Source organism: Microchirus variegatus, assembly GCF_963457635.1.
Source record: "Microchirus variegatus genome assembly, chromosome: 10".
Taxonomy (NCBI): domain Eukaryota; kingdom Metazoa; phylum Chordata; class Actinopteri; order Pleuronectiformes; family Soleidae; genus Microchirus; species Microchirus variegatus.
This window is the reverse complement of record NC_139811.1, coordinates 2,139,391-2,152,701: the sequence shown is the minus strand read 5'-3', so window position 1 is coordinate 2,152,701 and position 13,311 is coordinate 2,139,391. Positions and strand designations below refer to the sequence as shown.

The window sequence follows — 13,311 nt, the reverse complement described above, 5'->3', positions numbered from 1 at the left end:
GTCTGCCTGCGCCACGAATAAGAATCCTCTGTGCAAAAGAGCCAGAGCTGCGGTTCAGCCAATCACAGGCGAGCAACGGCCCCCCGACCGGACGTGGCGAGTGCCGCCTTCAAAGTAAGAGCACCGTAAAACTCGAGCGCCATTCAAAATTCTTTGTTGTACTAATAAGCATTTATAACCAGCAATGGAATCATTTGTGTTACATAAAATAAAGTTTATACGTATATATATATATATATATATATATATATATATATATATATATATATATACACAATAAAATACAAAATAACAATTAAAAGTAAAATAAAATAAAACTTAAATTAAAATGAATAATATTATATACATTTTCAAATAGAACAAAGTCAAATAGTGCAAACAAGTGTTTAAAAATAAAATACAATACTTTGCTTAAATAACACTGCTTATATATAGACGGAGTGTTAAAAATAAAACTATAATATTAATAATAATATTATGTAAGAATGTGGCCAAAAACAGTTACTACATTCAAATTCTAAATACCGAGGTCTTTTAGGTTTCGTTTTCTGACGTAACTGGCAACCTGTGTTTGCTCGGCAGCTGAGACTCTCCTGACTGCAATGATTGGTAGACGGCGGTAGGTGGCGCCACATGACGCCAAAACATGATTTGCAGTCTGCAAAATATTTTTTTTTAATGCAAATATTTTGTCTGTACTGTTGTTGTTGGTGAGTTCAGTTTGTTATATGAACATTATTCCTGAGTCTCTGTGACATATTAGGAGGATTTTATGATTTATTACATAATGCACCTTTAAAATTGCTTGGTTTGAGAGAATATGCAGTTGCGTAATAAGTTAAGATCGGGTTTTCTATTATTTCAGTACACAATAACGATGTGTATATAAAACAAATCTTGACAAATGTCACTTGTCAGAATCCGTCAAAGTGACAAGAACATAATAGTAGAATATCAATGCAAAAAAAAAACGTGATGAAATGTAAACAAAAAATGGAAAAAGCACTAAAATAGCATCAAAATATACGATTAGTAGTCATTATTTTGTTATGAGACATCCTTAAGTTAAATTATTATTGATGCTAAAAGCACTCGATATTGTTAATCAGTAAATAATTACTATGGCAAATTAAGTAAAAAGAAATAAAAATTTGCAACACACTCAAACCAAACTCTTCTGAAATGTTTGTGCCCAAATATCTTCTCGGCAGTTAAATAACACGTAACATTTTCCAAAAATTGACAATATCGTGTCAAAATACAAACAATCGTGTAGCGATAAAGTTATTTTTGAATTTTGTTCACAGCATTTGTTATTACGCAACACCGTGGGAGTCGTTTTATTTTGAAAGCCCGAACCGGAAGAGCAGTTTTTTTCCACATGTAACTTGACTCCACCACACGTAGAGAGGCGGGCAAATGGAATGAAATGTCCCTCGGTGGCCACCGTCGTCAGGTCAAAGTAGATAATGGTTGTGATAAACTGCTGATTTGTCGTGAAACAGATCCTTAAAAACATCACATACATGTTTTTACTCTAACTGTGTGTTTATTAATGTGTAATAAAAGCTGCTGTAGATTTTATTGGTTAAAATTGCTTTTTATTCCTGACACAGAAACAACTTAATAAGTAAAAATAGATATATACACGTAAATATTACACTTTGAATTTGTAGATTCAACAGAATTTTAAAAATAGAATAAACACAAAGTAGAGCCACAAGTTATTTAATATCATGATACCGACACTATTGTGTTTTTAATTAATTTTGAAGCAATAACAATACTTTGTAAAATAGTTTATTGTACATTTCTTTATAGATTTTCCACAAGTGACTGTTTTTCCACTGAATTTAGACTTAATTTTCTCTTTAACTTGACGATCACATTGCAGTTTGTGCTATAATCTTTCGTTTAGAGGGACGATCCCAATGTTGCGATCTGAAAAACACAAAAAGGGTTAAAATTGCAGCATTCTCTCATTTTTCTTGATAATAATAATAATAATAATAATCAGTGTAATAATGAATAACATTGTCGTTACCCTTTATCTTTGCGTTTTCTCTTGATCATCTGGTGCGACGTCAACGCGACGACAGCTACGATGAGAAATCCGGCCACTGCTGCGATTCCAACGAAGCCGTTTTCCAAGAAATCCACTTTTTTAACTGGGAAAAAACAAACAAACAAAAAAAAAGAAAATATTCACAATTTTTACTTTTGGTTTGGCGGTTTTGACGCTGACATATATAAGTGTACAAACTTCATGTTGTTTCTATCATAGAAGACACAAACCTGCACAAAGGGCAAATTATTCCAGAGCATTTGCTAAACCAGAAGTAACCACACGATGGCGCTGTAACAGCAGCTTCCACACTCTACAACAGACTGAAGAGTTTGTTTATTGAAAAATGCTGCGTCAAAGAGGCCTGAGATTTAAAGTAGGTTAAAAAATCAAAGCCAGATTATTCAGTGTTTATTATAATCTTAGTCCTTAACTTAATCTGTCCCTCTGACACGAGGCTCTGACTCTTTAGGACCAGGTTTTGGTCTCAGAAACAAAAACAAGAACAGAGACGCTGATGTGACCAAATACTCACTAAAACAACAATCGTGTATTAATCCTCTACTGAAAATAGTCCCTGGAACACTAAATGTTTAGATGTCGAGCAGATTAAGAGGGATTACTGAACAAAAAAAGCTTGGAAGGCAAAATTTAATGCAGTTTTGCATGTTTTAAACTTGTAAATTATAAGTTTAAAACATTTCTGGCGGCCCCGCAGTGAATTACAGTTGATAGTTTTAATCCAGTAGCTACTAAGCTTGTTAAATGTTTATTGGACATTACTGGATACAGACCAATAAGTGTAAACTGTACAACTGTATTTACTATGTAATAAAATTTTGGATGACATAGTGACACAGTATGACGTTTTTGTCAAATTTTGGCATTTACATTTTTTCCCAAAAAAATTTCACATTTTGGACGAAATAGTATAGTATGACGTTTTTGTCAAATTTTGGACCGACATTTTTTTTGAGAAAAATTGTCAAATTTGGAACGGCATATGTCATTTTTGTCAAAATTTGGACCAAATTTTTTTTTGAAAAAAAATTGTCACATTTGGGATGACATAATATTGTACGTTTTTGTCCAATTTTGGACCAACATTTTTTTTCGCAAAAAATTGTACAATTTGGAACAACATAGTATAGTATGAAGTTTTTGTCAAAATTAAAAAAAAAAAAAAATTGTCACATTTTGGACAACGTAGTATAGTATGACGTTTTTGTCAAATTTTGGACCAAAATTTTTTTTGAAAAAAAATGTCAAATTTGGGACGACATAGTATTGTACGACGTTTTTGTCAAATTTTGGACCAACATTTTTTTTCCCAAAAATTTTACAATTTTGAACAACATAGTATAGTATGACGTGTTTGTCAAATTTTGGACCAAAATTTTTTTTGAAAGAAATTGTCAAATTTGGGACGACATAGTATTGTACAACGTTTTTGTCAAATTTTGGACCAAAAACTTTTTTCCCCAAATATTGTAAAATTTTGGAACAACATAGTATAGTATGTCGGTTTTGTCAAATTTTGGACGCCATAGTTAAATGGGATTTTCTTATAGTTTTTTCCCCTACATCTGGCCCTCAGTCCAATGTTGGGTTCCTAAATTGGCCCTCAGGTATCAGAACTTTGAGAACCCCTGCATTACACTGTAAAGAACCCACATTATAAAACAATATAAATATATAGAACAATAAAATACTGTAAATAACTGAAAAAAACATATATAAAATGAGTAAAAAAAGATATGCATTACACTGTAAATAATCCTCTTCATTTTCCAACTTGCAGAACGATAACTTCACACAGGTTAAAGTGAGGTGGGGCCCCTTTAGGGGGGGTTCCCTACTGAGATGTCATTGTTGTTTAAGGGGGACGGGGAGGCGGCTGCTCACTGCACATTTCAGTAAAAACAGCCCTCAGGCTCCGAGTGTCGGGGAGCCCCCTATCGGCTCGGGGGGCCCCAAGCAGTTGCCTGCCCTGCCTGTTCACAAGCTGCGCCCCTGTCAGCATGTCCTCAGATTACCGTGTCCTTTCCTGGATCATTACCGGCTCTGCTTTTGTAGTTTTAACCTATAAAAAAAATCTCTCCCGTTTTAATCTGAAGTTGGAGACGACGGATGAATGAATAGACGGACGGACGGACGGTTGACCCCCCGGGCAAGTGGAGGAGTTGGTGCGGTCGGTGGAGAAGCTCATTAGTCTGGTATATGAACTCACCCGCCGCGCTCTCACTGGTCACCAGCAGGTGTCTGGTGGCGTCCAGGTGACCGTCGTTGACCTCCGGCTCGATGCCCAGGATGTGGCACATCAGGGGGTAGATGTTGACCGTCTCGAACGGTCCCACCTCCAGGTTCTTGCGGAACGCCGGCCCCGCCGCCCGGAAGAAGGGCTTCATGTCCAGCTCCTTGTTGTCGAAGCCGTGCTCGCCTTTGTTGAACTGAACGGGGAAATACTGCGGGGGGGGAGGGAGGGGGGGGGGGGAGTCACATGAGACGCTTTAGATTCAATTAGGGCTGTGACTCATGAGCCGGTGATTCTAGTGACAGCACTTTATCATCACTCAGAGTTCACACAAACACATATACTCTAGTTTGGCCAGCAGAGGGCGGTGTTGTCCAAGGGGAAAAAGAGCCCTTTCTAAGTCACAACCATCAACGGATGATCATGGCAACAATGGCAATGCATCTCTCAATGCAACTTTTCATTTAAAACCCTAAAAGGACGGATTCCTTTAATAGTTTAAAGTGATGGTTTGGAATTTTGAACATAAGACCTATTTTCCAACTCAGCCGGTGTGATGGAGACGTCTGGAGACGTTTTCAAGAAATTTCATTCAGTTCTTCAAATTGCCAACACAGATATGTACATCGATAGTCTGCCGTTACAATCGATTTGCCTCTGGTGCACTGTGGAGTCGGTATGAGTGTTTTTAATGCCATGCTAACATGTATCATTGACTTGCACTAGCCATAGCATCAGCGAACTCGGCAACTAGAAGAACTGAATGAAATTTCTTGAAAACGTCTGCAGACGTCTCCATCACACCGGCTGAGTTGGAAAATAGGTCTTATGTCCAAAATTCCGAACTATCCCTTTAACGTCACACGACGAGATCTTTGAAGACGGTGACGCAGCAAACATGACGGCAAAGTAAAAAAAAAAAAAAAAAAAAAACCACCCACTTATCTGCGCTGTTATGCAAGGGCATGGATACGCTTATCCCTCCGTGAGATAAAAATAAAGGGAGTTTAAGGGTTCGGTCATAAAGAGAATGAACTCGCAGTGAGATTAGTCGTTATCACGAGCAGGCAAAAGACTCCAGATAACAGATTTCATCAGGAAATGAAGAGGACTGATTATTTTCCTCGTCATTATCGCTGCGTGTGGAGACATTTTTACACTTTTCAGTGATGTTTGTCTTCTAAATGAAGTCGAGACTTGATGTTTCTCGCACTGACTGAGTCACTGACTGTAGACCGACTGACAGTAGACTGACTGTAGACCGACTGACTGACTGTAGAGTTGACTGACTGACTGTAGACTGACTGACTGAGTCACTGACTGACTGACTGTAGACTGACTGACTGACTGACTGTAGACCGACTGACTGACTGACTGACTGACTGACTGTAGACCGACTGACTGACTGACCGACTGTAGACTGACTGACTGACTGACTGTCGACTGACTGACTGACTGTAGAGTTGACTGACTGACTGTAGACTGACTGACTGACTGAGTCACTGACTGACTGACTGTAGACTGACTGACTGACTGACTGTAGACCGACTGACTGACTGACTGACTGACTGTAGACTGACTGTAGACCGACTGACTGACTGACTGAGTCACTGACTGACTGACTGACTGTAGACTGACTGACTGACTGTAGACTGACTGACTGACTGTAGACTGACTGACTTTAGACTGACTGACTGAGTCACTGACTGACTGACTGACTGTAGACTGACTGACTTTAGACTGACTGACTGACTGACTGACTGACTGTAGACTGACTGACTGACTGACTGACTGACTGTAGACTGACTGACTGATTCACTGACTGACTGACTGTAGACTGACTGAGTCACTGACTGACTGACTGACTGAGGACTGACTGCCGGCAGCCGGGATTATCCTAAGGACTTGCAAATTCGCCTGATTAAAATTGCGATGTACCCAGATTAGAAAATTTAACGCCATGTTTCTCATTTGGAGGAATAAGAAAAAAAAAAGAGTCCAGTTTGGCCATTTTTCTACAAGCTAAACAGAACGAGTGATTGAAGTGTTTCTATTGTCGAGACTTAAGGCTATTTCTGGAACAAACCAGCTGGTGTGCTCAGATTTTCTTCTTTTTTTTTTTTTTTTTACCTGGCTATTAATCTGTGTCAGTTTATCACTGTTTGCAGGTTTAATTCCCTTATATCCGGCTAAGTGGGTCATAATCACATTAATTACTGACTGCTGTTAATAAGTTACCAGTGCCATTAGAAGGTCTTAGTTAAGTGTATTCGCAGCTTGCCTCCTCAGCAGTAAAAGTAATGTATTAACACGCTGTTGGCGAGTTTATGAGCGCGTACAAAAGTCCGCGTAAAGTCGGTGTTGTCGTGTTCGAGTGGTTCAAAAAACATCGGCCGATCTTTACGATTGTGCGTATTTGCGTACAACGCGGAGGGGAAAGTGAAGGAATCTGAAGAAGGAACTCGTATCTCGGGGTATCAGAGACATCCTTTTCTATGACTTCATAGCTCCTCCTAAACGTGGGCGGAGTCGTCATAGCGCGGCCGTGACGTGGTTTTAGTGACCTGTAAAGCGGTTGTTTTTGGTGTAACTGAATCAGAAGAATCAGTTCATTTATAAAAGATTTGTTCACAGAAACGTTCGTTGATTCCTGCATGACTGAAGCGCATGCACTGAACTGAAATACGATGTCAGTCATGGCTAACTACCTAGCAAGAGTTGCTAAAGTGATTGTGATGCGATGTTCCTTGTGTGAACTGAAATACCACTGAACGGGTCGTAATTCGGCTCGCGATCGCCGGCTGACGCTAAATACACCAGACACCAAAAAAAGCGCCAGGTACCAGGTGGAACCTCAAAAGGGAAAAGTGTCATTAGCGGTCGTTTCAATGCTTGGGCAGGATTGACGTTTGACGCCGGTTAGCATAGCAGTGTCGGTCATGGCTAACTACCTAGCAAGAGTTGCTAAAGTGATTGTGAAGCGATGTTACTTGTGTTCGCCATTGTTAGCACTTTCTCCGACTAAATCATTGCAAATGAGAAGACCACACCTTTTCGAGAGGTGTGTGTTTGGGTGCTTTCACACCTACAGCATTTGGTTCGGTTCATTTGTGTAGGTGCGAATGTAATCTCTGTACTTTTGTACGCACTTCATAGCTCCTCCTCAACGTGGGCAGAGTCGTCGTAGCACGACCACGACGTGGTTTTTATACGCGACACAAACACGCAAACTAGTGACTTGTAAAGCGGTTGTTTTTGGTGTAACTGACTCATTGGAATCAGTTAATTTATAAAAGATTTGTTCACAGACTCGTTCAGTGCTTCCTGCATCGGTCATGGCTAACTACCTAGCAAGAGTTGCTAAAGTGATTGTGATGTGATGTTTCTTGTGTCCGCCATTGTTGGCTGCACTTTTATCCGACTAAAAACATTGCAAATGAGAAGACCAACCTTTTTGAGAAGTGTGTGTTAGGGTACTTTCACACCTACAGCATTTGTTTCGGTTCGTTTGTGTAGGTGCGAATGTAATCTCGGTACTTTTGTGCGCACTTTTCCATGACTTCGTAGCTCCTCCTCAACATGGGCGGAGTCGTCGTAGCACGACCACGACGTGGTTTTTATACGCGACACAAACACGCAAACTAGTGACTTGTAAATCGGTTGTTTTTGGTGCAACTAAATCATTAGAATCAGTTCATTTATAAAAGATTTGTTCACAGAATCGTTCAGTGCTTCCTGCGTCGGTCATGGCTAACTACCTAGCAAGAGTTGCTAAAGTGATTATGATGGGATGTTCCTTGTGTCCGCCGTTGTTAGCTGCACTTATATCCGACTAAAAACATGACAAATGAGAAGATCAAACCATCTCAAGAGGTGTGTGTTGAAGACATTAAAGCTAAACTCCTGACGCATGCAACGCGAAACTACCGAGCCGGAGTCTGCGTGCTTCGCGTACCGCGGCTGCTGTCAAAACAAAAGTAATATGACAAGACAAAAGAAATGTAAAGTGTGAAACGCACCCCGTTGATTACGTATCCTGGGTCGGACCATAAAACGATGGGCAGGATGCGGTCGTTTTTAGAAAAGTGGAGGTGTTCGGGCATCTCCTCCTTCTTGTACACGTGAAGGTGTGGATGTGCGCCTTTCAGGGCGTTGTAAACCGTCTCCAGCTTTCCCGGCTTCGGCAAAAGCATCCCAGACGGTCCGAAGTCCACCAGGTGAAACGCGATGTCGCGGAACGAGAAGCCCGGGATCTTCGACAGGGTGATTTCCTCCACCAGACCGTCGCGGTACACCGTGGTCATGCCGTGGTCCGACGTGACGATGATGTTCAGCGTGTCGGACAGACCGTGGTTTTCGGCCAAGAGTCGGATGTAGCCGATGGTCCTGTCGATTTGCCTGACCATCGCGCGGCGCTCCGGGGAGTCCGGGCCGTATCGGTGGCCCGTACCATCCGGCTCGCCAAAGTACATGGACACAAAGTCCAGGTCCTCGTCTCTGAACCAGCCCATCACCTTGTCGGCGTTCTTCCTCCACTCAACCTCGTCCTTGTAGTTGTAAAGCATCGGCTCGACTTCACGCACCCCAGCCACTTCTCCCTGGTAACTGGACGCTGTGCCGGGAAAATGAAGGGAGCCGGCTTTTAGGCCCTGAAAGACGAGGGGCAAACTACTAAAATGTCAGGGTAAACAACACATGTGTGAGTTAGTTTCATATTATAAACTTATGAATGCTAACTTATGCTGATGACACTTGAATGTTTATGACTACGATAAAGCTGACAACAAAAAGTGTAATCTGAGGATTCACAGTACAGATCTGTGTTGTCGTTATCAAGACCAAGACTTTTAAGGACTGAGGCGAGACCAAGATGAGTCCACTATCAGTGAAGGATGATGCAACTCTCCTGTGATAATGATAAGTAAAGCCACTGATATCAAGGTAAACAACATTATCAAATCGTAAATGTGTGAATTTATTTCGTTTGGCACCATAAATCAAATATGCTCTGCCTCGATCTTGATCAAGTCTAGTCTTGACTTAGTCTCACCCTGTCTGGTCTTGATTTTGCTCTGCCTTGGTCTTGGTCTTGGTATACGTCTGGTCTTAACTTGGTCTCACCCTGTTTTGGTCTTGGATGTGACTTGGTATTGCCCTGCTTTGTTTTTGAATTGGTCTTGGTCTTGGTCTTGGTCTTGACTTGGCCTCACCCTCCCTTGTTCCTGATTTGGTCTTGCCCTACGTTGTTCTTGGTCTTTGTTTCGCTCTGCCTTGGTCTTGGTACAAGTCTGGTTTTGGTCTTGACTTGGCCTCACCCTGCCTTGGCCTTAGTCCTGGTCTTGGCACAAGTCTGGTTTTGGTCTTGGTCTTGACTTGGCCTCACCCTGCCTTGTTCTTGATTTGGTCTTGTCCTGCCTTGGTCTTAGTACAAGTCTGGTTTTGGTCTTGACTTGGCCTCACCCTGTCTCGGCCTTAGTCTTGGTCTTGGCACAAGTCTGGTCTTGGTCTTGACTTGGCCTCGCCCTCCCTTGTTCTTGATTTGGTCTTGCCCTACGTTGGTCTCGATCTTTGTTTCGCTCTGCCTTGGTCTTGGCACAAGTCTGGTCTCAGCCTTGTTGGTCTGGTTTTGACCACTTTAACTTGGATCTATGGGGGCTCATTATTTTGCAAGCAACAAGTTGCCTTTTTGTATACAAACATCTTTTTTAATAACGAATGACATGTTAATAACCTATTTGATCACATACTAATAAACCAGTTATATACTTTATAAAGTACCAGGAAATCAAATCTGTGTGTATTTTCTTTACCCTGAAGCTGTCATTTGCGTATGTTTACACCTTTACCCACCTGCATAATAATGTGCATTCTCCCTGTGGTAAATATACTTTAGTACAGAGAATGATTCTCTTGTGACAGACCTGCCTCTGCGCCGTGATCCAGATGGGCAGACTGCCGTTGTCCCACCAGTCGTTGATGAACTGCGTCTGGTAGTACGGCGCCTTCTCCTGCGTCGTGGTGTTGAACCACATGTTGTGAATCACGCCGTGATTCTCGATGTAGCGTCCTGCGCCGACGAGAGCGGGAGAACCACAAGTCATCATCGCGCTCGCACACTTCCATTATTCACGGCGTCCTCATTAAAAATTCTGTCAACTTAACAAGGCTGAGTGGCATGACGCTTTTGGACAAGGTCTTATACGACCAACTTTGGAGATTAGTGGAATTTAATTTCAGGGAAGTTAAATTTCTTTTAGCTGGCACTCATGATTTGAGAGTCAAAATAATGTAAAAAAAGGAGAGCAGAAAATTCTTCCCTCAGTCATCCAAACATAATCATCTTACTCAGCTATAAAAGCTGTTGGACTCTGGGACATTCAATTACACTTAATTCCTTTTTTTCCCCGTGGCTTCTTTCTAAACTCAGAATGGCTTCCCTTCTCTGCCATGATATGCAGATCCCCCGCTGACGTGGAAGTGTTGTTGTTGTTGTTATTTTTGTTTTTGTAATGATTTAGTTGCCGCACACTCAGTCTCAATCTTAATCACGTTTATTAAAGCTCCCATAGAGTGGTCCTGTTGCACATATATGTTAGTTATGGAGGTCTACTTGCATACATTCACTTGTTTTTATGGTCAAAAACCTCCTAGTTGCTGTAAACGAGCCGATAGAAATCCTCTTTACTGATGCTGTTCCTCAGCCGCGAGATTTGAGACTCAACTCTCTCACCTAGAAGACAGAGTCTTGTGATTGGTCAGTACCCAGAAGTGACATATCAGCACACCAGCTCTCAGAAGCACAGCGCCCCCCTCTGGAACGGTGGATGCACTGCTCTTCATTATCAAAACATTGTTTTAACAGTGTTTAAAAATAGCTTCGTCACGACTCCCCTCCGCAGTCCCTTTGACGACCTTTGACCCAGAGTCATCTGCGTCATTACCTTGTTTACGAAGCCCTGAAGGTTCTAAACACACAGTTCAGCCACTGCTGAGAACGCTGTGTTTTATTCTAATCTCGGTCTCAGCGAGATCTCTGAAAAAACCCGGTCCGGTTACGTAAACAGCGGTTCTCCTGAACAGCAGATCCTCCTGCTCTGGGCACTAGTCCGGGCACATCCGGCTGGTACATTGAACCGCAGAAGAAGAATAACGTCCGTTGTGGAGGTGTTTCACGAGCGACAGTGTCTTCTGACTCTGGGTCTGACTCCGGGTCAAAGGTCGTCAAAGGGACTGCGGTTAAACACTGTTAAAACAATGTTTTGATAATGAAAAGCAGTGCATCCACCGTTCCAGAGGGGGGAGCTGTGCTTCTGAGAGCGGGTGTGCGGATTACGTCACTTCCGGGTACTGGCCAATCACAACACACTCTGTCTTCTGGGTGCGAGAGTTGAGTCTGAAATATCGCGGCTAGGGAACAGCGTCAGAAAAGAGGATTTCTATCGGCTCGTTTACAGCAACTAGGAGGTTTTTGAGCATAAAAACAAGTTAATGTATGTAAGTAGACCTCCATAACTAACATATATGTGCAACAGGACCACTCTGTGTGAGCTTTAAGATTGAGACTGAGTGTGCGGCAACTTTCCGTGCCAGCACCTCGAAGGGTGTGCGTTTGGGTTTTCGCAATTGTACGTTGTTGTTTTTGTAATGTGAGCAGAACTCTATTACCTGTCAGGAGGGTGAAGTGCGTGGGGCTGGTGATGGTGAGGTACGGCGGCGTCACGTACTGGGCCTTGACGCCGTCCTCGGCCATGGCGTCCAGGTGCGGCGTGTCCACGTCCCGGTCGTAGTCCCAGCGGAAACCGTCGAAGGAGACGAGCAGGACTCGCCGTCGCTGCTTGTTCAGCGGCGCCGCGAGGACGGACAAAGCCCCGCAGAGGAGGCACAGAGTCGCCGGCGTCCACATCGCGGCACCGACCACACTTTCACTTCTTTACTTTCTCGACTGACTTAAAGACTCCTTTGCGACGACGGGGTCGCCTCCGCCTCCTCCTCCTCCTCCTCCTTGGTTTCCTCACCTGAGCAGGTTCTGAGCAAAGTTTCACCAAATTATCTTATCTCTTAGATTAGACGGACTCTATCTCGGCTGGTTTTAGTGCCGCGCAGCCGAGTGGTGTTTTTTTACGAGGCGGTTTTTACGGCCCGGGGACTTGTGTTCTCGGGGAGTTCTCCCCCTGTTTTTTTCCTCTGGTGTGTTGCCGGTAAAACAGATTAATCTCTGCGGGCGCACGGCGGCTGTTTGTTTCTGGCTTGTTGACGCTGTCTTTTCTGTTTGCCCGCCCACCCGTCTGTGTGTGTGTGTGTGTGTGTGTCGGACTTTCTTGTGAATCACCGACACGGGCGAGCCAAACGACACTTTGATGGCTTTCACCTTGAGTTGAGATGGCGCGTGATTGATCTGACACCGGCAAAATGAAGAGGAAAATGAGAGTATATATCTTTTTTTTTTGTGTCAGCGGCCGGTCGTCTCTCGGGGGGGGGGGGGGGGGAGGAGAAAAAGAGCCTAATAGTCATATTCGTTTTAATAACCCTAATGTGTTTATTAGCCCCAGGATAATGTTAAAAAAGCCTTTAAAATCTACATTGATTTTTTTTTTTTTTTTTTTTTTTTAAGCAATGGCCGTGACGCGAACGATCATTTTTAATAGAAACGTCCGTCGTCGCCCGCTCTGCGGCTCAGGCCGGATCACGCTCACTTCTCTTATCCCGATATTATTCCATATAACTGCGATGTGATGAAACCTTATCAACGTCCATCAAATTGCGAGACGAGCTCTTCAAATTTGTTCTTTCTTGCGTGTGTGTGTGTGTGTGTCCTTGGTAGAGGTTCAAGGGAATGGTCTAATCTTTATGGAGATAAGGGATAACATTCATCAGCTTTCATTTACCTCATTCATATTCATTAGCCCCCCCCCCCTTCACGTTAACTCTATGAGCCGTCGTCGTCGTCGTCCACTCGTCAGCAAGAAGCTCGTCTCTGAGTCTCTGCCATGAG

The 13,311-nt window shown here is 42.7% G+C and overlaps 1 protein-coding gene across 1 annotated transcript; it reads right to left on the bottom strand.

Moving 5' to 3' along the window:
• Nucleotides 1-1,831: 1,831 nt before the first annotated feature.
• Nucleotides 1,832-12,222, bottom strand: LOC310933227 (ectonucleotide pyrophosphatase/phosphodiesterase family member 7-like; the record flags this gene model as incomplete). Its single annotated transcript, XM_083896662.1, has 6 exons — nt 1,832-1,941; nt 2,045-2,168; nt 4,296-4,530; nt 8,339-8,968; nt 10,241-10,386; nt 11,985-12,222. The coding sequence occupies 6 exons, from the start codon at nt 12,220-12,222 to the stop codon at nt 1,884-1,886; spliced, it is 1,431 nt and encodes a 476-aa protein (XP_083752788.1). The 3' UTR covers nt 1,832-1,883.
• Nucleotides 12,223-13,311: the final 1,089 nt, after the last annotated feature.